Source organism: Pristis pectinata, chromosome 2 (assembly GCF_009764475.1).
Source record: "Pristis pectinata isolate sPriPec2 chromosome 2, sPriPec2.1.pri, whole genome shotgun sequence".
In the NCBI taxonomy this organism is placed as follows: Eukaryota; Metazoa; Chordata; class Chondrichthyes; order Rhinopristiformes; family Pristidae; genus Pristis; species Pristis pectinata.
Window position 1 is genome coordinate 48,932,360 of NC_067406.1, and position 27,259 is coordinate 48,959,618.

General features: G+C 41.2%; 2 protein-coding genes across 4 annotated transcripts in view; both read left to right on the forward strand.

Annotated features, from left to right (window-relative positions):
• Nucleotides 1–2,907: 2,907 nt before the first annotated feature.
• On the forward strand, nucleotides 2,908–10,546 carry LOC127583505 (follistatin-like). Of its 3 annotated transcripts, none has more exons than XM_052039571.1 (6): nucleotides 2,908–2,965; nucleotides 5,729–5,920; nucleotides 6,323–6,541; nucleotides 6,912–7,139; nucleotides 8,361–8,588; nucleotides 9,830–10,546. In XM_052039571.1, exons 1-6 carry the CDS (start codon nucleotides 2,944–2,946, stop codon nucleotides 9,907–9,909), a joined length of 969 nt encoding a protein of 322 aa, XP_051895531.1. In that variant the 5' UTR covers nucleotides 2,908–2,943; the 3' UTR covers nucleotides 9,910–10,546. The 3 variants fall into 3 exon arrangements, with proteins under 3 accessions (XP_051895531.1, XP_051895522.1, XP_051895541.1); XM_052039562.1 differs by lacking the exon at nucleotides 2,908–2,965 and adding an exon at nucleotides 4,403–4,534; XM_052039581.1 differs by lacking the exon at nucleotides 2,908–2,965 and adding an exon at nucleotides 4,906–5,008.
• Nucleotides 10,547–15,920: 5,374 nt separating this feature from the next.
• Nucleotides 15,921–27,259, forward strand: part of ndufs4 (NADH:ubiquinone oxidoreductase subunit S4) — a 91,113-nt gene continuing 79,774 nt past the window's right edge. Inside the window, exon 1 of the mRNA XM_052045237.1 lies at nucleotides 15,921–16,049. Coding sequence (XP_051901197.1) covers nucleotides 15,970–16,049 — 80 coding nt within the window. The 5' untranslated portion in view covers nucleotides 15,921–15,969. The remainder of the gene's footprint in view (nucleotides 16,050–27,259) is intronic.

Below are 27,259 nucleotides of genomic sequence, written 5' to 3' on the forward strand. Positions count from 1 at the left end.
ATTTTGTTGAGCTTCAGGTTGTTTTGTACCTGGTTTATTGACAGCAAAAGTGTTAAATAGTTCGGGAAAATGCCACTGATAGAGCTCTAGCCTTACTTTTCTCTTGTAGTACACCCGCTTGTCCTACTCTTGCAGTAATGAAGTAAATGCACTAAAGACCGACACTGAACAATGCTGTCAGTGGTGCGTCAGTTAGGTGTTTCTATTTTTGTTTTAAGCAGACGAATATGTAATAAGAACTGTGTCGCAGGATGAGTAAAATGATCCTCTCGATGCGCATAAATACCAGAATTATTATATGATGATTTTCAATAACTGAATATATCCAAGCACATTGACTCTTATGGGATGCTTCTTGATCTCGAAAACAACAGTTTCAATAAAATAGGTATTAGATAAAACAGTTTGGAGTGTGGAATCAATTCTGATATTGGATATGATGGCGTGTCCATGTGCAGGTACCCTTAATTGGTAAACCCCATCCGAACAAATTACATACTTCCTCATGTGAGGTCGCCATGAATGTAGTCACTGGCCTGCTTTGAAGTCATCATTAGTTGATTGGTGACAATCTTTTCCTAATAGATAAGTGCGACGCCTTTACTTTTGCTACCATTTCTACTCGCGGGTGATGACTGACATGAAATGACTTGTGCTTTTGAGGTACTTGAATCGTTTGTGATCAAATCTAGATAAATTGTGTCAAATGAGCAAGTACTTCATTCCGTTAATCACTCAGAAAACGGTTTGGTACCCTGATCTACTTGATGATGTGTGCACTTGATACACGGTATATTCTTGATCACAGTATATTTCAGTACATTAAAATATGAATTATTTTATGTTTGCATGTGTCTGTAAGATTATATCCTCTAAAACCATAAAAGGAAAAGCTTTCACATTTTTAACTGAACCTGATTTAACTGATCCTCATTACTACATGTTCACATTGCACTTTTACTTTTTTGGATGATTTAATATTTTGCAAGAAATATTTCCCTGCGGATATAACTTATGAAGTGTCACCCTTATGCTTGCGAAGCCACAACAATAATAAATACTTTTATAATATTAATCTAATATTCTTTTGTGAAGAATATTTTCATCGACACATTTTGTATTACCCACAGGAGGCAGAAAACCTAAATCATTGATTTTAAGTTAACTCAATTTTAAATAATACCCAACGACTAAATAATAAAGTGCACAATTGCTGACATCTATTATTAATGGAGTAGTTATTTCTGCACAGCCAGTAGGCAGTAAACTAAGACGGCCCCCCGACATTAAGACTTTTTTCTTAAGTCAGCAAAGCATAACGTGCAGACTTTGTGCAGACTTTAGCACGACCGGAGTTATTTTTCAGAAGGGATTGTTAATCCGTGTCATCCTTTTAGCTAGGCCTCTGTTACTAAAGATTGATATTCATTAAGAGGTCAGATGAAAACGAATCGCTAAATAATTTCGTTCCAGCAAACTTTGGACTGCACGAGAAAGCAAATCCAGTCGTATTTTAGGAATACGGAGTGGTTTCATATGTAAAGATACAAGAATGATCCAGATACAGAACCGGGAATGGCGTAGAATAGCTCAATAATTTGTTTTATAAGTTCTGATGGGGTGCATATCACTTTTTAACAGGTCTTAAAGTACTTGCCGTTTTAAAATATTCCAGTCACATCAAAATAATGGCTTTGATACAAATTATTGGCTGCTTAGCAATCACGAAAATTAAAAGCGTACCTGTCGAGTTCCTGAAATAGCGTTAGAAACGTGGGTGAGCGCATGCAACTTTCGTCCTCCAGATGTCTCACTTTGGTCTTACACCAGAACTAGACAGGGGCTGCGTTTCAATCTCCTGAATGTTTTTTTTCCTCATTTTTCAGCACTCCCCATCTCTAATAACCCCTCACATTTCCCTTGTCTAGTGACCACCTCGCTTTACTGAATGCCATGTCCTTTTGTTTTCCCTTTCAGGCAACCTGTCTGCATTTGTCTCTATTCATTTTCTCTAAACTTGATGCTGTTCTCTGGCTCCTCCGTTCTATCCAACCAGGTCTATCTCTGACTCACACATAAGCTCCAGCTTCATCTCCAATTGGCACTTCTACTTCTCCATCAATGTTTTACTTTGAAAGATTTTTCCATTTCCTCTGTGTGTGTGTGTGTGTGTGTGTGTGTGTGTGTGTGTGTGTGTGTGTGTGTGTGTGTGTGTAAGGATGAAATTTGATTCAAGTTTCTGATTCAGCAGCAGGTGCTGGTAACCAGTGCTGTGTTTGAGATTTATCATGCTATAATAAAACTTGCGCAATAAATATTCCATGTTTGACGATCAAAGCTGATCAGCTACCCACAAAAGGGTGGGGGAGATTTTGGTTAGAAGGATTTTTTCTCCCTATGAAACAAATTCTTAATGACACCCTCAGGAAACATTGTGTGCAGTGACAGTCAATCGACCTTTTACTCGTACTTTTGACGGTTTTATTTAAAATCATATTTTATGATGCTTATCCCGCCCCAGCTGAATGCCAGTTTCTCGCCCTGAAGATTGCTTTAGGGATGGAAGATCGTTCCTGCCTTTATATATGATTTCATGTTTGTCGAAAACGAATCCAAATGCAGGCCTCTGAACTACATTACGAAAACGTGACAGGAAATATTTGCGCTTTCTTTCGCCATCCTACCTCTATGACAAAACAAGGAAAACAGAGTTGTTGAGAGGGGAAATCATTTAGTCATTTTGGTCAGAAAACCTGGAAATCAATCACCCAAATGGTTCTCCCTTCAGCTGCAGTTACCTTGTTTGAATCGTTAGGGGGCTGCATAACGTTTTCCCAAAAAGAGAATTAATAGACCAGAATTGCCATGTTGGGGAACAACAATCCAGGATCATCCAGATGCAGAGACTGGAGTTCCGCGGCGTTGAAACTGAAAATAATTTGCATGGAGTTGCTGTATCTAAAAGGTGATTTTTTTGTGTGTTTCTACAGTATGGTGGCAAGGCCCTTTTATTGGGATGTCTATTTTGAACGTTCTTGTGTGATAAATATTACGATCACCCAAACAACTGTCTACTCTAATATTAGAACGATTGCATTTCTGGCATTTATTATAAAGAGCCTATTGTAATAAGTCTTTATTAAAAGATTACCACTATATCCCGCAGCTGGTGGAAAACGTCTGTTAACGCTGAGTTATTTCGAGTGAGGTCCATACACCTATCACAACTAAAAAGTTGCCTGGATATATCTGGGTTTAAGGGCGATCATGATTTAAGTCGGATCATGCGTTTTATCTTTTCCTGGAGGAAGGTTTCCCATATACTTCTTCCTCCCTGCCAAAAGTGACTTCATTGAGCAACACTAAGATTCGACTATCGATGTCACAATCTCTTAAATGAGAATAGGAGACCGCCTACGGCATTTCATAGACACGCGAAGTCTGATCCAGTAATAGACGTGAAACTTTGCCAGTTCTGCGTATTAAATCTAACTGCTTTTCTAATACCAAGTGGCAGAATGGGCGGACGGTATCAGTTTCTTTGGTTTCAATTTTGACTCCCTATTTTAGTATTTATCACAATGATATGCTCCACCAAAGCAGTCAGATGGCAATAAGTTAATCACAAACTCTGCACCGATCTTCCAAGCTAGCGTTGCAGTTAAAAAAACTCTCCCATGTGTGTTTTGAGAGTGAACTTAAGGAGGTCAATTATGATAATAACTTGCTTTCCATGTAAATAAACCTCCCATTCGAAGATATTAGGGGAAATATCAATATTGACCTATATTAATCACTTGTATTTGTGCGCTACGATTGCAACCGGACCTTAAAAGCTGGAATCCATTAATTATAATATGTTGGGGGGGGGGAGTTTAATAGATAGGACGGATTATATTTGCCTACAGATGATGCCTATCTGCTGGCTATAAGCATCCTCGGAAAATAAATTACCTACGAATGTTTAGTATTTGTTCTATTGTAGCTATGTAATGCTTAAAGTGGCACAAGACCAAAAGAAAATCCAAGATCAGACGATAAGTACGTGAAGAATAACAGTAAAGATAATTTCATCCATCCCACATGGTCTCTCCATTAGCTTGTGCGGTCGTGTCACCTGCAACCCGGCGTGCAGATCATAAATTTATATCTTACATTTGTGGTTTTATTGACTGAGATTTTAGGGAAGTTGAGAGAAGGCGGTGAAATGTCACCTGATTAAGTTTCCGTCCACCTTAACTTTTTTTGATCACTTCCTCCTCCCCCATTCTGCCAAGCACATTACCATGCCATCAGAAGACCGCCCACCAAACGGACCAGCCAAGACCCTTTTCAGCCAAAATATTTAAGAGTGACTGCATTCACAGTTTGACGTTCATTCAACTCTGCGATCAGACTTGACTGGTGTTCTCAGATCAGTACTTATCTGCGGCGATACTGAGTGTAACAATGTTAAGGATGCTAAGCAACAGAGCTGCGTATCACGTTTTTTTACTTTTTATCTTCCTCACCATTGGAGACGAACGAGTGCAGGGTAAGTTAGAAGCGGACTGGGGAAGAGTTACCCTCTGTTGCTAGGTTTATAAATATGGCTCTAAGTTTCAAGTTTGTTTAGACGTGTCTCGTGTATTATTTTTTCTCTGTGGGAGGACATGCTGAAAAGCCCGACGCTGATCCACAAAGTGTACTTACCGTTTGTTTCTGGTTAAAGGCTCTCAGATCAAAATGCGATGTGGCAAGTTACCTTTCGAACATGTGTTTCTGTACTTTATTCACATTTGCTGAAACACCGTCGCGCTGAATTGTTAGGTGCAGTTCGCATTACCTGTGCGGACATTCCATGGACCCACTTAGAAAACGAATAATGAACTGAGTTTGGATCCTTGGAATCAACGTTGTGTAGGTCTTTATTCGATTAGTAAAATCAGTAGGGTGTTACATAGAGGCAAAACGCCCCATTGATCCGGCATATCAACCGTCGCGTAAACGTCCGATGGAGCGACTGGAGGTGAGTGGCATCGCTGTATCACGCGGAACTGTGGCAGGGCTTAAAAACTGAACTGATATTTTGGCCCAGTGGAAATAATTGCCACTTGTCTTTTCCAATAAGTCCCGACTTCTACTGCTAACAAAAAACTCCTAGTGTAACCAAGCACGCTAAATATACATATAAGAGAAAGAGATTTATATCAGGCGGTATCAACTGCGTCTAGACTCTCCAGAAGAGGCAGCAGAGTTCAGACATTTTTAGAATACAGGAATACTGCGAATGTTTCTATTCCTGAGTGACTTTGCCGATATAAAAATCACGAGATCATGATTTACCGATACCTGCCGCGAAAGTTTGCGATGCTCAGTATAGATGCTGTTAAATTGTCAGTCCCCTCATTTTTTATCACGTCTAAATGACGAACAACTCGCCACACCATTTCTTGCCGATTTGGTTCTTTCTGGGTCCTCAGTATCGGTGAGCCCTAGTAGACTGTGCTTTCCTTTCAACGCACGCGTATGCAATCCCGGTCTTGTGTTGGTTTGGAGCCAGATAACTTTACAAACACGATATTCAAAAATATCACAAGGTTACCGCTGGGAAATATCGATAACTTCAGTGCTTTACACAGACTGATGCAAAATACTTGAAGTAAACATTCTTGTAACGTCAGTATAAGGTGCACGTGTTGAGTTTGGATCAGTAGACCTGACACTGATATGACTGTGTGCGTTGCAGCTGGGAACTGCTGGCTACAACAAGCCAAGAATGGCAAATGCCAAGTCCTGTATATGACCGGGGTCAACCGGGAAGAGTGCTGCAAGAGTGGAAGATTGGGTACGGCATGGACTGAGGATGACGTCCCATCCAGCACACTTTTTCGATGGATCATCTTTAACGGTGGAGCCCCTGGCTGCACGCCTTGTAAAGGTACACCTTTGTTAGCCTCCGTGAATCGAAATCTCTTGCATCAATATATTTTTAAAATCGGTTTTCGAATAACGTGTATCATATTTTGCGTGTAATTGCTAAACAATTCTAATAAGTACTTTGATATACACTCCTGTCCGTGGCGATTCGACAAAGTCTAACCTGCATAAGTAGCTTTAGATAGACTAGCTTGAATGTTATCGTTCTGCAGAGCTAATAAGATGGCGACTGACCCTGAGCTGTTTAATCTTAAACATCAGGAAAATAACATTAAAGTATATTTCTCATTTGGTGATTATGTGATTAGTTTGGCTAACAAGGGCAATTTACCACACTTCCATTACTTAATTGCTGCATTGAAACAGTCTCCAGACAATTGCATTTGCGTACTTTTCTTTCTAGAAACCTGCGATAACGTCGATTGTGGTCCCGGTAAAAGGTGCAAGATGAACAAAAAGAACAAACCTCGATGTGTCTGTGCCCCTGACTGCTCTAACGTCACATGGAAAGGCTCGGTGTGTGGGACTGATGGGAAAACTTACAAAGACGAGTGCGTCCTACTGAAGGCGAGATGCAAAGGACATCCCGAACTGGAGGTCCAGTACCAAGGCAAATGCAGAAGTATGTGTGCAGTAGGAATGTGCTCAATGGCAACAACTTCCAAGAAGAAGGGAGGATCTCACTTAAGCAGTACCACATAACAAATTGCTCAACTCAAATGTAGAGTCTACTTTTGAATGATTTTTCATACATATTTGATTTTAAATATGTATGTAGTTCATTCCTTGTCAGATTAGGGGCCGAGTTACTTATTGTTCACGTTCTTGTCTACTAAATAGCTATTGCATATTTAGGATTGATCTGCATTTCCTATAAGGCACATTTTGACCCTTACGCCGGTCCTCACAAAGATCAGCCCAGCCCATTACAAACGATTGTTTCCAACAGATGCACATTTCACATTTTTTTTAGCGTTTCCTTTCTTTTTCAGAAACCTGCCGGGATGTCTTGTGTCCAGGCAGCTCGGTGTGTGTGGTAGATCAGACTAACAGCGCCTACTGTGTGATGTGTAACCCGAGGATTTGCCCTGAACCTTCAAGTCCCGAGCAGTATCTGTGCGGCAATGACGGGATCACGTATGCCAGCGCCTGCCACATCAGACGGGCCACCTGCTTGATGGGAAGATCCATTGGAGTGGCATACGAAGGAAAATGTATAAGTACGTACTCAAGACCTCACAAAGTGCAAACCGCATACACTTATACAGGCTGAAGACAATGTGGGAAGAGTTTTCTTTCTGTCAGTATAATAGTGTGCAACGGACAAAATGAAACTTAGCAGTCACTGGCTATCCAAATATTCCTAGAAAAAGCACACTGATATCGTTTATAGCACTGGCCACCAACGTAGCACAAAGGTCATCTTTACTAATCACATTATCTTTTCAATTTTCTAAAGCTGAGAAATGAATCTGTCCATAATGGAACGATATGTTTTATTTCTAAGCTTATTTTTTTTACAAAATAACTAAATCCAAAATTGCAAATGCATGACATTCAAAGATATTCAACTTTTAATGTCCCACCCTGAATATACTTTGACGCGGAAAGATATTCCTCATACTCGTATCCCGGGTCTTTGTAAAAGAACATTTTGAGGAACTGAATCTTTCCACATGAGGTTTCAAGTGCTATGTGTCATTAAAGGTGCATGGCATGTATTTCAGCCTTATCCCTAAGGATCATTACCCAGCTATGATATTGGAAATGCAACTTCAATGGTGATGATGGAAATTGCATTTGCTCACGTGAATTATTACTTCGAATGACAGGAGCAGGTTTTTAGATATTAAGGGAATCGAGGGGCATGGAGTTGGTAGAGGAATGTGGTATTGAGGCAAAAGATTAGCCATGATCTTACTGATTGATGGAGAAGATACAACGGACAGAATGGCACACTCCTACTTTTGCTTCTTACATTCTTATTAGCAGTAAAAATTGGATTATGCAACGATAAAAGTATGACTCATTGATGTCTAATTTAGAACGTCAGTTTCTAAAGTGCTTAATATTTTATTGTTTCATGTGAGACAAAAAAAAGGTTCAAAGATGCAAGATGCCTCTTGGATGTATTTTTGTACCAACCGGAATACATGATTGCAGGGGAAACGTACTAAGCATCTATCCTGTGTACCTGTTAAGGTCTAGGAGTCAAACTTTGAGTTTAGATCTTCTGATGGATGACGATAGCGAATATGGCTGGAATCGTGGCGTGCAAACTGTTAACACATGCACAAGTAAACAATGCAGTGAAGACTTTAATTTGTCAGTAACAGGAGTAGAACTTCAAGTGTGACGATGTTGTTGAAGACTAATAGAACAATCATTAGCCAAGACAGTTTTTGTTTTACAAACTTGTTTTCTTTCTCTTATTCCTTTAGAAGCGAAATCCTGTGAAGACATAGAATGTAGCTCTGGAAAGAAGTGTTTATGGGACAGACGGCTCGGCAGGGGTCGATGCGTAGTTTGCAATGTGTGTCAGGGTGGACGTTCGGATGAGCCAGTGTGCGCAACTGATAACACCACTTACCCCAATGAGTGTGCGATGAAAAACTCAGCCTGTTCCTCTGGCACCCTGCTGGAGATTAAACACACAGGATCGTGCAATTGTAAGTAACTTTTAGGCCAAAAATAAGATTCGCTGTTTCTTCCATATTTCGCTCAAATGGTTTTCATTTACCAGCTCGAGCTCCCCGATGACAAGGATCTTATCAAATGTATTGCCATCTATTAATCTACCAATTAAGACTATGCATTTCCTCCATGTCATTTCAAGGGACTGTGGAGGGGGATCTGCTTTGTTTGCTGGGGGTAGTCAAATGATAAACTCATTCTTTACACTCGCATTTAAGATTTTGTCACATATTGATAAACAGAAGGAATTACCCGTCTCTCCAAAAGTGCAACTACTTTCACTTAAGCAGGTTGGAGAATTAAACACTTGGACTTTGTGAGGTGTGTGATGAGAGCGTTTCAAGTACACACCTTCTTCAGAGGAGCAGATAAAATATTCTGACCAAGTGAATCTTCTTATTCCTATAGAAGTTATTGCCCATCTTTACTCACGTCCCTTCCATCTCCCTTACACACATTAAGTGCTGCCCCTTTTTGCTGTGGTAACAATAGACACTTTTATTTTAATACAACAATTGTACACTTCTATTTTCCGAGCACTGTTTGCATGATTCCCCGAGGGAGGAAACTTTCAGTGACGTCGGTATGTCAGTGGATTATGTAATATTCCATAAGAAATAACTGGGCATCAACGTAACTTCAACTAATATTAGGGCAGACTGATTTAAAGATTCGCGAGGAATTGTTACGTTTCTGCTTCAAATCTGAGTAACTGTTAAAGTTAGTAAATAGTGAACGTTTTCTTGGACAAAAATGCAATGGGTCCTTCCTGTTCACGTTCAGGGAAAGAAGATATCCTGAGAGATTAAAATGCCATGATAGTGATAGATTTCGACATCGATTTCCAGTTGAACCTGATGCCTTCTTATCAGTAGCGATCTTCCAAAGGCTTCACTGCAGTTGTTTTGGATTTTAAAGCTATTTAAATAGTTCATAGGTTTAATTCGGTAGCAGTGAAGAATGCAATGGATGGAAACAACGTAAATGTTAGACCACAAGAACACTGCCATAAAGCATGACTATTGAATCTTCACATCCCACGTCAGTAATGGTATTATAAAACATTACTTCGTAATAGCAAATGTCACAAATCTCATTCTTATGCCTCATTCAGAAAAGACTATTGGGGCTGTAGGAGAGATTTGAAAACATGCACTGAGGTTGTGCGCTGTTGTCATCCTTATTTATACAACAGCTACCGTATATTCTCCCATAGCCATAACTGAAGAAGACGAAGATGAAGAAGACGAGCAAGAAAATAACACCTTTCCTAAATCTGCATTTCCGATTTGGTAATTTTCTCACCTGTTGGAAGAGGAAGGATTCGGTGTACTTATTTGTAAATAAGTGTACGCTTATTTATTTTGAAGAAGTATACATAGTTGAGTTTAGTAGATTTTTATTTATACTGTCATGTTTATAATTTATACATAAAATAGGTCAACTTGATTTGGAAATATATTCGTCAAGAGAACAGTGTTATCGTTAATTTATTGTGACGTATGATGCTTGTAAAGTATACTTTTCCTGCAAACTGTAAATTGCATTATGATAGCTGTAAATGTGGCTGGTCATTTTCCTTTTGTACTACAGATTTTAGTTATAATATCTGCATGTTTTACCTTTTATATTTATTTATTGGAATATGTTACACATTGATGTAAATAAAGCTTCAGATATTGTTTACAGCGTGCCATGTAACTGATCAAATGTGCTATGTCTGGAACTTGCTGTCAACTGGAGATGTTCTGCAGCTGTAAGGTTACAGGATCATTTTATGGCTGTATAATCAGATTGACTTTTACTGGTGTGTTGCTGTAAAGGTTTGACAAATGCAAACAGTTCAGGTTTTTCATTTTGCTTAAAAATTATGTTGCAGATACAATTTTATATTTTCAAACATGACAGATTTAAATTCATCCAAATATATAGTTTTGTACTTTTTCTATCATGTAAATGTGCAATGTATATAAAAAGTAATAACGAGGATCTGTAAATACATTATGAATAAACAATAAAAAGCCATAAGAATTTTCATTTTGTTGTTTCCCTGTATGAATATTCCCCTCACCAGAAATAAAGGCCTCTTATGAAATTAAAGCATGTTGGTGTTTTGTGTGTTAAGAATCATCTAATATCTAATCCATGAATAGTATTAAATGCAGGTAAGAAAGAAATTGCTGCACACTCCACTATCTGAAATCTGGAGCAAGTGCTTATATTTAGATTTATGATGATAACCTTAGCAACGTGCAATGTTTAGTTTTCTTTTTAGAAGACAATTGCCCCAGAGCAGGCCGGTAGAAGGTACACATTTTACATTTATTACATGTGTAACTTAGTCACATGGATATGACCTATAACAAATTTATATTTGGCACAATATTTCTTACTATTTACATCCATGTTGCTAAAATACTAATAGCTATTGTTCCATTGTAATAATAATAAATTCTTAACAAAGGAGCAAATAAGGGAAAGGAAGCAAAGGTCCCAAATGAAGTATTGTGGAATAGCTTGCCTTTGGAGAATTTGTTAACAGTTGATCATGATAATTTAATTGTCATGTACAAGTACATCAAGCTGCCTTACAGTTACCAAAATAAATGTTTTGCTTTATTCTGTAAAAACTTCCTTTAGTCCTCAGTAACTAAAATTGACAGTTTCACGTGGATTTACATAAAAAATGCAGGCTTAAAACAGGGCATTTAGTGCAATTAGCCCATACCAATGTCCTCCACATGAGCTCCCCTTTTCTATTTTTATCTAATCCAATTAGTATAACCACCTATTCCTTTTTTCCTCCCTCATGTAGTTACCTTAGTTCCCACAAAACATATGAATGTTATATGTAATATGGGAATGGATTGGTCTTTAATCATAATAATGAAGATGGTTTATCTGTCTTTTTGTAAGATGAAAAAAAAAGAATTAATTTCATGATTAAATTGTAAATAAAGGAATACAATTACTAAGTAAACAGAGATCACCAAAGGGGAATGAAAATATGAAAGCAGCATTTTTACAGGGTAGTTTTAGCTTAATATCAGAGATCTTTATTTTTTTTTAAAAAGTCTCTTGCTGAAGTGTGTGTGTGGCAGAATATCCAAGCCAATAATCAACATTGGAGCACATGTTCAACATTAGCAGATTAAGGGTGAATATGATTCCACATTCCAAAAATATGCTAAATATACAAATAGAACATGTTCATATTTATAAAGCACTTTAATGTATTAAAACCACTTCACAGGAACTTTATCCAACTCTTATTCCTCCAAGGAGATATATGGTGATGACAAAGTTTGAAGGCAGACGTCGGTTTCAGAGAGCATTTTAAAAGAGAATGCAGATGCAAACATTAAGGGATGACATCTCAGAACTTAAGAGACCAGGCAGTAGAAAACACGTTCAGCATTGGTGGAGTAATTAAAATTGATGATGTGCAAGGAGACAGAATTGAAGAGTGCAGGGCTGGAGGAGATTATAGCTATACGAAGGGAAGGCCTACTTTTGTGTTGCTTAACCAATAGTCCACATAGGCCAGTGAGCAATGGAAGATGATTGAACTAAACAGTGTGATGTCGGCAAAGGGCAGAAGAGTTTAGGACGTCATTGACGGATGATGGAAGATGGAATACTAGCCATGAAAACAATGGGAGTCTAGACACAGCAAGTGGATGGTTGAGGATTTCAGTAGCCAGGACATGCATTATGGTGGGCTGGGAAGTTGGGAGCAAGGTTGGGGGTGGTGGGCTGGTGTGGTCTGCAACACAGTAGCAGATACGATGAGGCAGGGATAGAGTAGTGTAATGTAACAGGTGAAAGCAGGCTATCATTGTCATGACACAGATGACCCACCTTGGTGCCAATTAATGCAAGGTCCCCCGCAGCTGATGCAGCTTCAGTAAGTTGACTGGAAAGATACGCCACATGTGATAAAACATGATAATTTAGAAGATTTCCTATTATGAGGACAGGAAACTTCATTATACAAATCACAAAATAATCCACCTCAGTAGTGGAGCAGCAACTCCTGAGGCTGTGTGGTCTAAAATTTATCTTGCATATCCTGTGTTCATTATGATCACTTACAAAAGTTCAACTGCTTTTTCAACGATTGTAGCAAAATTGATCTCACACAGAACATGCTCTATAGGGAAGCTTTTCAACATGTTAGATTTGTTGTAAAGTAAGCTACAAGCTACAATGGTGATAATTATCAAACGTTCCACTGTAAGCACCATCATTAAACATTTGAAAGGTGACATGAAGGTTACAACGGCATGTAGATAAACTGGGAAAGTGGGCAAAGAAATGGTAGATGGAATTTAACTACCATGATAAGTATCAAGTGATGAAGTTAAACCAAGGTGGACTTGCACAGTAAATAACAGGGCCCTGAGGAGCATTGTTGAGCAGAGAGACCTAGGGGTGCAAGTACATAGTTCCCTGAAAGTGGCGACACAGGTAGACAAGGTGATGAAGAAGAGTTATGGTACGCTTGCTTTCATCCGAGGGGACAAGAGTTGGGATATCATGTTACAGCTGCATAGGATCTTGGTGAGGACGCACCTGGAATATCGTGTGCAGTTCTGGTCGCTATACTATAGGAAGGATGTAATTTAGCTAGAGAGGGTGCAGAAAAGATTGACAAAGATGTTGTCAGAACTGCAGGACTTAAGTTATAAGGAGAGACTGGATGGGCTGGGAGTGTTTTTCTTGGAGCAAAGGGGGATGAGGAGTGACCTTATACAGGTTTATGAAATTATGAGGGGCATAGATAAGATGGATGGTCACTGTCTTTTTCCCTGGATAGATGAGTCCAAAACTAGAGGCATGTGTTTAAGGTGAGGGGAGAGACTTAAAGGGGAACTAAAGGGTAAGTTTTTCATACAGAGAGTCATAGAACGTTGAATATAGAAAACCCACAGCACAATTCAGGCCCTTTGGCCCTCAAAGCTGTGCCGAACATGTCCCTACCTCAGAAATTACTAGGCTTACCCATAGCCCTCTATTTTTCTCAGCTCCATGTACATATCTAACAGTCTCTTGAAAGACCCTATCATATCTGCCTCCACCACCATTGCTGGCAGCCCATTCCACACACTCACCACTCTCTGAGTAAAAAACTTACCCCTGACACCTCCTCTATACCTACTGCCCTGCACCTTAAACCTGTGTCCTCTTGTGGCAACCATTTCAGCCCTGGGGAAAAGCCTCTGACTATCTACCCAATCAATGCCTCTCATTATCTTATAAACCTCTATCAGGTCCCCCCTCATCCTCTGTCGCTCCAAAGAGAAAAGGCCGAGTTCCCTCAACCTGCTTTCATAAGGCGTGCTCCGCATTCCAGGCAGCATCCTTGTAAATCTCCTCTGCACCCTTTCTATGGCTTCCACATCCTTCCTGTAGTGAGGCGACCAGAACTGAGCCCAATACTCTAAGTGGGGCCTGACCAGGGTCCTATATAGCTGCAACAATACCTCTCGGCTCCTAACTTCAACTCCACAATTGATGAAAGACAATACACCATATGCCTTCTTAACCACAGAGTCAACCTGTGCAGCCGCTTTGAGCGTCCTATGGACTCGGACCCCAAGATCCCTCTGATCCTCCACACTGCCAAGAGTCCTACCATTAATACTATACTCTGCCATCACATTTGACCTACCAAAATGAACCACTTCACACTTATCTGGGTTGAACTGCATCTGCCACTTCTCAGCCCAACTTTGCATCCTATCTATGTCCCTCTGTAACCTCTGACAGCCCTCTATACTATCCACTACACATCCAACCTTTGTGTCATCTGCAAACTTACTAACCCATCCCTCCACTTCTTCATCCAGGTCGTTTATAAAAATCACAAAGAGTAAGGGTCCCAGAACAGATCCCTGAGGTACACCACTGGTCAGTGACCTCCATGCAGAATACAACCCTTCAACAACCACTCTTTGCCTTCTGTGGGTAAGCCAGTTCTGGATCCACATTGCAATGTCCCCTTGGATCCCATGCCTCCTTACTTTCTCAGTAAGCCTTGCATGGGGTACCTTATCAAACACCTTGCTGAAATCCATATACACTACATCTACTGCTCTCCCTTCATTGATGTGCTTAGTCACATCCTCAAAAAATTCAATCAGGCTCGTAAGGCAGGACCTGCCCTTGACAAAGTCACACTGACTATTCCTAATCATATTATACCTCTCCAAATGTTCATAAATCCTGCCTCTCAGGATCTTCTCCATTAGTTTACCAACCACTGAGGTAAGACTCACCGGTCTATAATTTCCTGGGCTATCTGTACTCCCTTTCTTGAATAAGGGAACAACATCCGCAACCCTCCAATCTTCTGGGACCCCTCCCGTCTCCATCGATGATACAAAGATCATCGCCAGAGGCTGTGCAATCTCCTCCCTTGCCTCCCACAGCAGCCTGGGGTACATCTCATCCGGTCCTGGCGACTTATCCAACTTGATGTGTAAATGGAACAAGCAGCCAGAGGAAGTGATAGAGGCAGGTACAATTACAATACTTAAAAGACATTTGGGCAGGTATATGGATAGGAAAGGTTTAGAGGGATATGTGCCAAATGCAGCCAAATGGGACTAGCTCAGGAAGGCACGTTGGTTGGCATGGCTGAGTTGGGTCGAAGGGTCCGTTTCCAAGTTGTATAACTCTATAACTCAATGAAACGTGTTTCAGCCGAAAAAATAGGAAACAAGTAATGATATATGGTAACCTCTCCCTACCTCGGCCCCTTGTATCAGAAAATTATGGATTGATGTTTCAGGCCTGTTGAAAGGTCTGTTTCTCCTTACACATGTGTTGTACAGTCTGCTGAGTATTTCCAGCATTTTCTTTTGTTTGTCACCAATAAATTATCTGGTCTCTTATTGCTGATTGTGACATATATGCACATTGGCACCCTCGTTCTCACAGTCCACATTGACAATGCTCCATAACTACTTCCATATGTATAAAATGCTATGGAAGGCCCTGATATCTTGAAAGATTTTCAAAACAACAGATTATTATGAAAAGGGTTGAGTGAATTAAGACTTTCACATTTCAGCTTTAAAATAGACCATCGTGGAGTATTTCTTTAAATAAAGTAAAATTATTTGCTAACCACGTTCAACCTGCATTAAGATGTTTTAATTGCTTTGGAACAGTTGCGAGCAGTAAACTTATTTCAGACACAAGAGAGGCTTCAAGTGCTGGAAATCCGGAGGAACTTTATCTGGAGTGCCGGAGGAACTTTATTTCGAGATGCGGTCGCGCTTTGTGGGATGTGGGTCTGACGGACGTCACGAGCCTCGGCGCTCGCCGTCGATTGTAATCGGGTTGGAAATGGCCGCCTCAATGTCAGTGCGTCTGAAGCAGGTCGGTCTCCTGCGAGCTCTCCCCCGGTGTTTGCCGAGTTACAGCAGGTAAAGGTTCCCTCACACTCGCCGGCGTGTCACGGGCGCTGTTAAAGCTGGGCCCGTTGTACAGTTTAATGGTGATGCCGTTCACCCCAGCTCAGAGTCGCAGCTGGCGAAGAGGACCGCGGGCGGAGCAGCCGCTGTAGCTTTGTATTTTGTTTGAGGTTGTGGTCCGTGGTGGGTGACTGTCGGTCACAAGTTTTCGTTTAAATGCCTGTTGGTCCCAAAGTCAGTTCAGTGAATCCGTACAATGGAAGCCCCGCCCACCTGGTGCTGCTCTGGGCGCATGCGCGCCCCTTGTTGCCGAGCGGACAATGTGGGCAAATGAATAACTTGCTAGGTTGTCTTTATTGAAAATACTGCATAACTTCAGTTGACTATGTTATTTGAAGTAGGATTTTTTTTAAAATAAATTCCTTTGGGAATTGGCATTTTTGTATTTTTTCCCATTTTGGGAGGAAGATTTCTTTTGTCTGACAGCTGGAAAACAAACCTTGCATGTGGATACTAACCACCAGCAGCCAAATGCATCTACTGCTAAAACTAATTTCCTTTTAAACCTCTTCACTAGATGGCTTGTTCAGGGATATTATGGCAAAGTGTTTAAATTACCGGTATCCTGAGATCTTGGACATGGATAAGATATCTTAATAGTCACATGTACATCGAAACACACAGTGAAATACATCTTTTTGCGTAGTGTTCTGGGGCACCCACAAGTGTCGCCACGTTTCCAGCGCCAACATAGCATACCCACAACTTCCTAACCTGTACGTCTTTGGAATGTGGGGAGGAAACCAGAGCACCCGGAGGAGACCCACGCAGTCACGGGCGAGAATGTACAAACTCCTTACAGACTGTGGCCAGATTTGAACCTGGGTCACTGGCGCTGCAAAGCATTACGCTAACCTAATTGGTAAATTAAATTTGGTTTATTATCCTCACATGTACTGAGGTACAGTGAAATACTTTGTTTTGCATGCCATCAATACAGATCATTTCATTACAAAAGTGCATTGAGGTAGTACATGGGAAAACAATAACAGAATGCAGAATAAAGTGTTACAGAAAAAAGGACAGTGCAGGCAGGATAATAAAGTGCAAGGCCATAATTAAGGTAGATTGTGGAGTCCATCTTATCATACTAGGGGACTGTTCAATAGTCTTATAGAAGCTGTCCTTGAGCCTGGTGTACGTGCTTCCCTGCTTTGGTATCTTCTGCCTGATGCGAGGGGGGAGAAGAGAGAATGTCTGGGTGGGTGGGGGTCTTTGATTACGTTGGCTGCTTTACTGAGGCAGTGAGAAGTATAGACAGAGTCCATGGAGGGGGAAGGCTGGTTTCTGTTACACGCTGAGCTGACAAAAAACTCTCTACAGTTTTCTTGCAGTCCCAGGTAGAGCAGTTGCTATGCCAAGCGATGATGCATCTGGATAGCAGCAATTATGGTGCAGCAATTAAAAATTGGTGAGGGTCAAAGAGGACATGGCAAATTTCTTTAGCTTCCTGAGGAAGCAGAAGCGCTGGTGCACTTTCTTGGCCTTGGCGTCTGTGTGGTTGGTGATGTTCATTATCAGGAACTTGAATTTCTCAACCCTCTCGACCTCAGCACCATTGATGTAAACAGGAGCGTATGCACTGCCCCCCTTCCTGAAGTCAATGACCAGCTTTTTTTTTGTTTTGCTGACACTGAGGGAAAGGTTGTCATAAGACTATCCCACTAGCCTCTCTATCTAGCCCACTACAGTGGTGTCATCTGCAAAGATGAAGTTAGAGCAGAATCTGGCCACGCAGTATAGGGAGTAGAGTAGGGGGCTGAGATCACAGCCTTGTGGGGCACCAGTGTTGAGAATAATCGTGGTGGTGTTGCTGCCTGTCCTTGCTGATTGCCATCTGTTGGTCAGGAAGTCAAGGATCCAGTTGCAAAAGGTGGTGTTGAGTCCCAGATCTAGGAGTTTGGAGATGCATTTATTTGGAATTTATAGTAATGAAGTCGAAGTTGTAGACAATGAACAATAGTCTAACATGGGTGTCTTTATTGTCTCTGATTCTCCAGGGATGAGTATAGGGCCAAGGAGATGGTATCCGCATGGATCTGTTTCGAGTTGTTAGGTGAATTGCAGTGGGTCGAGGCTGTCTGGGAGGCTGGAGTTGATGTGTGCCGTGACCAGCCTATTGAAGCACTTTCATGATGGTGGATGTCAGACGCCACCAGGCTAGTAGTCATTAAGGCGCGTTACCTTATTTTTCTTAGGTACCGGGATGATAGTGGTCTTCTTAAAGCAGGTGGGAACCCCAGACTGAAGTAGGGAGAGGTTAAAAATGTCAGCAAGTACCCCCATCAGCTGATCTGCACAGGATCTAAGGACGCAGCCCGGTCACCAGCAGGGCCAGATGCTTTCTGCGGTTTCACTCTCCAGAAGACTGATCTGACATCTGTAATGGGGACTGGGGGTTCGGGTGCAATGGAGGCTGTCAGGGTGGGTGGTGACATTCCAAACCCCTTCTGTTCAAAATGTGCATAAAATGAGTTAAGCTTATCAGGAAGGATGTGCTGTTGTTAGCGATGCTACCTTCGTTTTGTAGCCCATTTATAACATGTAAGCCCTGCCACAACTGGTAGCTAGTCTGAGACTTGATTTTGGACTGGTATTGACTCTTGGCATCCCTGACAGCTTTATGAAAGTCATATCTCAATTTCTTGTATAGGTAAGGTTACCTGATTTGAACACTGCAGTCCTGGACCCAAGGAGGGAGTGGATCTCCTGATTCATCCATGGTTTCTGGTTTGGGAACACTCAGATTGATCTTTTTGGTACACAATCCTCTATATGCTTTCTGATAAAAGTCTGTAACAGTGGTGATATACTCATCTAGGTTGGCTGTTGAGTGTTTGAACGTGGACCAGTCTACAAACTCAAAGCAGTCACATAGAAGTTTATCTATTTTCTCAGACTGGTACTATATGACTTTCTGTACTGGATCTTCCGTTTCTGTTTGTACGCAGTGAGAAGGAGCACGGCCTGGGGTATAATTTACCAAGTTGGGTGGGGGGGGTGGCTCGGGTAGGTCTCTTTGGTTATGTAGCAATGGTCAAGGGTTTTGGGTCCTGGTGGCATAGGAGACATGCTGGTAGTATTTTGGTAACACACTCTTGAAGTGTGGATGGGGTGCCAATCAAGTATCCCTAAGTGATTCTAAATTGTACCTTGTTGCTTTTTTAATGAGCCTTCTAGTAAGAAAATTCAATAATTGTACATCATGCATCTTTTTTAATTGTTGTGCAGAATTAAGGTGGTATGGGCAGGGAGGAAGATTGTAAGTTCGTTCTCGTTTTTTGCTTATTCAAGTTCCATTCTGGCCATTGTTAAAAGTTAACGGTACGTCTTCTTAAAGTTCATACAAACATGGAAACAAACCCTTAAGCCCATTGGAGCCACATCAATCTTCGACCAGCCTCTGGGAGATTCTCTTTTCCCCTGCCGTGACCGTGATGTCAACTTGGCAACCTAAATTGGTGAGATGCAAGGTTACTTAGAAAATTTTGATGTTTTGGACTAAAAACTGTGGACATGCTTTCTGCTGCTAGTACTATCAGCAATCCTAGAAGCGACTAGCTCAGTGACACCGTCTGACTTTGCTTTGTATGATATAACCTAAATTGCCAGTGCTTGAACCAGAGATGCTGCAGTGAGGTGGTATTTGTCCCTCTGAAATAGGATGTTTCTTTTGTCAGGGCCATACTTGAGCATTTTGACAGGAGTACCACCTTGCTGATGTTTGTCCTCCCTCCTCCTTCCTTGCCAATCATACCAGGTTTGCCAGAAGTTGGTGTCTTTTCCCACCTTGGTGTTGAAGTTGCCCAGTAGGATCAGTTTGTATCTATTTGAGATGCAGGACCAGGATTTTCTTTTGGATTTTCATCTTAAACTTGGAGTAGAAGTCTCCCCTGGCCTCATTCAAAGTTTTAAGGGTTGGGATGTATGCAATGATGTGTAGTGTTCTGTGTTAGTGAGATGACAGATCATGAGGTATTCACTTGTAATACAGATTAGCTATCAGACTAGCTCGTTCTTGATGGCAAACTCTGCTCAGTGAAGACTACGTTCCTCTTTCAGTTTGCCCCTCCAGAAGAAGGTGTATCCATCCCTTAGTCTTTAAACTTTGCCAGCTGTTTGTAGTTTCTTACTCCAGGCAGCAATAGGGGTATCGTGCTGTGATGGCAAACTGGTGTACAGGTGTGTTATTTCTCGGACTGTTGATGAGGGTCCTGACATTCTGGAATAGAAGTTGCTCGTGGATGATGTATTTTAATGTGGGGTAGCAGTTGTACACCCTTGCATGGACTTGACAGAATGAGATGTTGATCCATTGGTAGGGAGGGCCCAAGATGCTGGAGACCAGGCTCTGTTGATTGGTATTTAATCTCCTGGATTGGGGACACGTGTGAGTATATGTACGTATGTGGGCTCAGATATGAGCCCTTGTCCACTCCTCCTTCCTTGTTTCTTGCCCAGCACCCACCATCTTGCATGCCTACTTCCAGCCACTGAAAATTGCTCCTACTGTACAAATAAGTGGTAGAAATCTGGGGGTAAGTTGATGGGAATGTGGGGAGAATTGAGTTACAGGGAAAATTAGTAAAGGAATGGAATTGCTCTGTAAACTGGCATAGACTCAACTGGCCGGAAAGGGGTCCTTCTATTTTCTATTAAGGATATGTGGAAACAAGGAACTCCCAATAGCAACCACCATAATTCACTAGAAACGATATTGTCAAGTTGAGTTTATTGTCCTATGCACAAATATAATGAGACAGGTACAATGAAAAACTTGCAGCAGCATCTTAGGTTCAGACAACGTACAGAAAATAAATTGTACATAAATTACACAAGACAGTGAAGAGAGAGAAAAAACATTTTTTGCCCTAGTGTCTCGTTGCACAATCAGAGACAAGTCCATGGTAATGGAAGAGGTGTTCTGTTACTTCAGTTGGATTGGGTTGTGCAGGTCGGTTCAAGAACATTGTCTCTGCAAAGCAAACCAACATCAGTGTTGCATGGCCTGTCACAAGACTCCTGAAATAATCTATTGAGTTCTGTCACTGTCAGAGATTTACCAGGTGGGACAGAGAAAAAGATTCAAGAATGTGTTCAAAGATTTCTAGAAAAAGTGGCAACATCCTCACTGACTCTTGAGATCCCTGGTCCGTGGATCACTCCAAGTGGAGGAGGAGCATTTGGGAGGATTTGAGAACCTTGAGTCCATGCATTGGGAGCACACAGAAGCCTTGCATAAGTGGCAGATTCGAGTGCACCACCAGACAAAACTACGTGCCCACCCTATTCTGTCCATTTGCGGAAGAATCTTTGGTTCCAACGTTGGCCTCTTCAGTCAGCTCAGAACCCACAAGACAGAATGGAAAGCAAATGATCCTAAATCCCAAAGGAACAGCCAACAGAAAATATGTGTGCATGTGACAGGGAGTACTTGCTGAGCAAAGGATTGTAAGTGAGGACTCATCCTGAGCCATGAGGGAGGAGCTGGCTAAAGTTGACTGGGGCGGGCATCCTAGCAGAATTGTCAGTGGAACAGCAATGGCAGGTATTCTTGGGAATAATGCACAAGGTGGCAGGATCAGTTTATTCCCCAGAGTAAGGAAAGACTCAGAGGGGAAAGGGGGCCACCGTGGCTGACAAAGGAAGTCAGAGATAGTATTGTGATAAAAAGGAAGAAGAAGTATGGCAGAGCAAGCTGAGTGGGAAGATAGAAGATTGGGAAATTTTTAAGGTGCAGTAGAATTTAACAAAAAGGTAACTCGGGAAGACAAAATGAGGTATGAAGGCAAGCTAGCCAGGAATATTAAGGAGGTTATCAAAAGCTTTTTTTAGGTATGTGAAGGGAAAGAAGTTAGTTAAGGAACAATGTTGGGCCCTTGAAGACCGAATCGGGTGAAATTATTACGGGAAACAGGGAGATGGCAGTCGAATTTAATAAGTACTTGGATCTGTCTTCACGGGGGAAGATGTAAGAAATCTCCCAGAGGTAAGGATGGACAAAAGGCAGAGGGTGACAGAGGAACTGAAGTGGATTGACATTAGGAAAGAAATGTTGATGGGTAGACTAATGGGGCTGAAGACTGACAAATCCCAGGTCCAGATGGTCTGCATCCCAGGGTACTAAAGGAGGTGGCTCTAGAAATTGTGGATGCATTGGTGATCATTTTCGATGTTCCTTAGATTCGGGGCGTCAGTTCCTGAGGATTGGAGAATGGCTAATGTTATCCCACTTTTTAAGAAAGGATGGAGGGAGAAAACGGGGAACTATCGTCCAGTTAGCCTAACATCTGTGGTGGGGAAGATGCTAGAGTCCATTATTAAGGATGAAATAGCGGCATATTTGGATAGCAATGATAGGATTGGGTCGAGTCAACATGGATTTACCAAGGGCAAATCATCCTTGACTAATCTACTGGAGTTTTTTTGAGCATGTAACCAGGAAAATAGACGAGGGAGATTCAGTGGATGTTGTATACCTCTACTTTCAGAAGGCATTTGATAAAGTGCCGCACAGGAGATTGGTGGGTAAAATTAGGGCTCATGGAATTGGGGGGCGGGTATTAACATGGATAGAAAACTGGTTGGCAGATAGGAAACAAAGGGTAGGGGTGAATGGATGTTTCTCAGAATGGCAGGCCGTGACTAGTGGGGTGCCACAGGGCTCGGTGCTGGGACCGCTGCTATTTACGATCTATGTTGATGATTTAGATGAAGGCATTGTGAATAACATTAGCAAGTTTGCTGATGATACAAAGTTGGGTGGCAGTGCGACATGTGTAGAGGAAGTTAGGAGAATTCAAGGTGATTTGGATAGGTTGGGTAAGTGGGCAGATACTTGGCAGATGAAGTTTAATGTGGATAAGTGTGAGGTTATCCACTTTGGGAGCAGGAACAGGAAGGCGGATTATTATCTGAATGGTGTGGAGTTAGGTAAGGGGGAAATACAAAGGGATCTAGGAGTCCTTGTTCATCAGTCACTGAAAGTGAATGAGCAAGTGCAGCAGGCAGTGATGAAGGCTAATGGAATGTTGGCCTGTATTACAAGGAGAATTGAGTACAAAAGCAAAGAGATTCTTTTGCATTTGTACAGGGCCCTGGTGAGACCACTCCTGGAGTATTGTGTACAGTTTTGGTCTCCAGGGTTAAAGAAGGATATCCTGGCTATAGAGGGCATGCAGCGTAGGTTTACGAGGTTAATTCCGGGGATGTCGGGACTGTCTTATGCTGAGAGGTTGGAGAGGCTGGGATTGTACACGCTGGAATTGAGAAGATTGAGAGGGGATCTGATTGAAACATACAGGATTATTAAGGGATTGGACAAGATAGAGACAGGAAATATGTTCCAGATGTTGGGGAAGTCCAGGACCAGGGGGCATGATTTAAGAATAAGGGCTAGGCCATTTAGGACAGAGGTGAGGAAAAACTTCTTCTCCCAGAGGATTGTGAATTTGTGCAATGCACTGCCTCAGAGGGCAGTGGAGGCCAATTCTCTGGGCACTTTCAAGAAGGAGCTTGATAGGTTTCTTATAGATAGGGGAATCAAGGGATATGGGGACAAGGCAGGAACAGGATATTGATTGTTGAGGATCAGCCATGATCTCAAAATGGCGGTGCAGACTCGAAGGGCCGAATGGTCTACTTCTGCTCCTATTGTCTATTGACAGTAAATCTAAAACTGACTTATTACTGTTGGATGAGCAGTTGAAGAATTCTGGATGGATAATTGAATCTTAAAGGACTTGGTCCAAAAAGCAAGCTTTACACTTTTTGATCGTGGGTTGTTAAGAATTTCTACTCCATTGTACTAGAAATTTCTCTTTCAATGCTATTTTATTCTGTAGATCTGGTATGTTATTTTTATTTACTATTCTGAGGATAGGCCCACTAGAGCAGCCCTTGAAATTACACATAGATCAATGAGCTTTGCAGATGATGATGCAGTTTATACCATTATCATTACACCAGCTCTTAAGAATTTAGTCCTGCATCCTTCCCCTTTCCCTATGCTTCTAAGGGGCAGCACGGTAGCGTAGCGGTTAGCGCGATGCCATTACAGCGATCGGGGTTCGATTCCCGTCTGTAAGGAGTTTGTGCATTCTCCCGTGTCTGCGTGGGTTTCCTCTGGGTGCTTCGGTTTCCTCTCACATTCTAAAGATGTACGGGTAGGTTAATTTGGGGTTTAAAATGGGTGGCACGGACTCGTTGGACTGAAAGGGCCTGTTACCGTGCTGTAAATAAAATTTAATTTAATTTAAAATTTAAAACAAATTTATTAATTTTGCTTTTAATGGATATTATTGATTCTAATTTCATATTTTGGTAGTATTATGCTTTTTAAAAAAAACTCTTAATTTCCCCTAATCCAGTTGCTTCTCTTTTTGTGGTGTTGCAAAATTCACTAGCTCATCAAAACTGATAATTGTCCAATCCATCATATAATTTGTTCTTTTTCTCTGCAAAATCCTGGTGAAAAAGATTACCCCTACACCTTTTATTTTTTGCTCCATGCCCTAGTCTTGTTTGACACTGGGATTAACTGTATTGTGAACCTATGGGTTATTGTTGTGGCTTGTATGCCATCATGGAACAAGCATAAGATGAATTTTGATGGGCAGCTGAACTTAAGGGTTTTCCACAATCCTTCCAAATTGAATTCTAAGGTTTTAGAGAGGCTGAGAAAGGTGGCTGGTATTGCACCCTGCACTTTTCTTGGAGTTGTGGTGAAAATGATTGTTCATTGTGCTACTGAGTGGGTGGAATCCACACTGTGATTTAGGGAACAGCTCTTCATCCACTGGGAGGAGACTGTTCAGAAGGACTCTGGTGTTGACTTTTTCCTTTGGCAGATGGTAGGGAGACCCCTCTGGAGTTGTATGGTCATCAACATGTTTAGTAGATGTTGGCAAATATACCTTGTATATTCTTATGCTATTTGTCACCCATTCTAATCTCTCTCAAATGAATCCGTATCAGGTTTTAGATAACTCCCTTGTGAATTGCTTTGGAACATTTTAACATTAAAGGCACTAGGGAAATTGTTGTTTCTTTACACTGACTAAAATGACTTTTTCATAGCCACATTGACCTGATAATCAATGCTGACTGATTTTCAAGCATTGAAGAATTTTAAAAAACCTCAGTAGGTAATTTTTAAAGTAGAGGTAGATGATAAAATTTCTGTTATAAACTGATGCTCTCTCATTCCCACATATCACTCTAATCAGGTTCACGACCCACTGATAGAAGTTTCTTCATCTTCTGGATATCAGAATTTTTTAATCTTTTAACAAGAGTCCTGGGTTATGGTCACATGGTGATTAAGTTATTGGACCATGATCCAGAGACATGAATTCAAATCTCAGCTTGGCAGCTGGGAAACTTTAAATTTGGGAAATTGGATAAATCTGCAATAAAAACTTAGTAATGTGACCCTACTTCTTCCTCTTTATGCAGTTCTTTTGGGATCAGGGTGACTTCCTTCCGCTCTGGTTCTGAGGTGATTGACAAGGCCAATTTGGGGACCATAAAGTCTTCCACAGATGGGGCAGGTGTGCTTGATGGGAATGGATGGTTGGGTTGTTTGGGAAGTGGGGCATTTAATCCAGTTTACCCTGGGCTTCTGTTGCATGGAGTTGATATTCTTGTTGTTGTCCCAAACACACCTTCTCCATTTTGAGCAGTCATGAGCTAAAGAACCCCAAGAGTTGTTGGGGATATTGCAGGTTTGAGTCTGAGGACCAACAAAATTTTTTCTTTGTAATTTTTCCTGGTGACAAAGCTCAGAATAGAGCTTCACAACAATTTACTCTATCTGGTTCTCTAAAGTCCTTTGGACGGATATCTGTCATCCTTGTGCAGTCTGGTCTGGAAACAACATGGTGGTTGATTTCTAACTATTTTCTGACACAGCCAAGAAACAATCTTGGCTGTGGGGTGATCAGAGATGGATCTTGCATGCTAGCCCAACCAGGGCTGCCCACATCCTATCACTGAATTGTTTAAAAATCTATGGAGTCATGAACAATTCTAGGCATCATGGATTTATCAGATTAGTATATGGCCCCCAGGAGTTAAATCCTGAAGAGATTACACAGCATTGAATTTGATTGAAGTTTAAGAAATTGATTTGGCTAGATGGAAGGAAACTTTCCTTCAGCTGGGAGTCTAAGAATAGGAATCTACATTTTAAAAATTAGAGTCAGTTCCTTCTGATGTGAAGTTAGGAATGCACAGAACAGTAGACATTTAGCAATGCAAGACCTAATTGAAGCCATGATGTAAGATTCTAAATATGAGACAGCTTTCCCTGAACCAAAAGTATTAAGGAGCATGGGCAATGGTCACAAATTATGACAAGCTCTTTTGTTACTTTGTCCAGCAGTGTAACTGTTCCAGGAATCCAGTTGCTTCACGGTTGCTTTTTATTGATACCAGATTTAAACTTGCAGAATTGGGGAGGGGTGGAAGAATTTAAAGATGCATATCAAAAATAACTGTTTAAGGACAGACTCTTGCGTAGACTGTAGGAACAGCTGCAGTGAACAAAAAAGGAATTTGGAAATGCTCAGCAGGTCAAGCAGTATTTATGGAGTAAGAAGCAGAGATGAGCATTTAGCTCAATAGTCTCATTAAAAAGTTTGCAAATGCTGATGATGTAACATTTTCCACTGAAGCCACATATCTAATAGAGGATGAAGAGTTGTTGTTAATATCTGGATATCACACAAGTACCATCTAATTTTAAATTGGGTGGGTCCACTTTGAAGAGCAAGGTGAATGACATGGGGAAGGGCGAATACAAGAGTTCCTAATGGATGAAGGAAAGGCTATTGATTTAGGAAGAGGATTTGGTAGAAATTAGAGGAATAAAATGATGAAGAGGTAGCATGCATGAGGGATGGTTTTATCTTCAGATGGTAAGAAATGACCTGCCACACACACAGCCATGTTGACTAGCCCTAATCAGGCCCTGTTTATCCAAATACTTGTATATCCTGTCCCTCAAAATACCTTCCAATAATTTACCCACAACTGATGTCAGACTCACCAGCCTATAATTTCCTGGCTTATTCTTAGTCTTCCTTAAGAAAGGGAACAATAGCTATCCTTCAGTCCTCTGGCACCTCACTCATGGCAAAGGACATTTTAAATATCTCTGC

What these genes read in the sequence shown, in the direction of transcription:
- LOC127583505 (XM_052039562.1), top strand. Translation starts at nt 4,450, where the DNA reads ATGTTAAGGATGCTAAGCAACAGAGCTGCGTATCACGTTTTTTTACTT. An exon ending in GTACCAAGGCAAATGCAGAA is followed by an intron (nt 6,542 to 6,911) that starts GTATGTGTGCAG and finishes TTTCTTTTTCAG; the next exon opens with AAACCTGCCGGGATGTCTTG. An exon ending in ATACGAAGGAAAATGTATAA is followed by an intron (nt 7,140 to 8,360) that starts GTACGTACTCAA and finishes TTATTCCTTTAG; the next exon opens with AAGCGAAATCCTGTGAAGAC.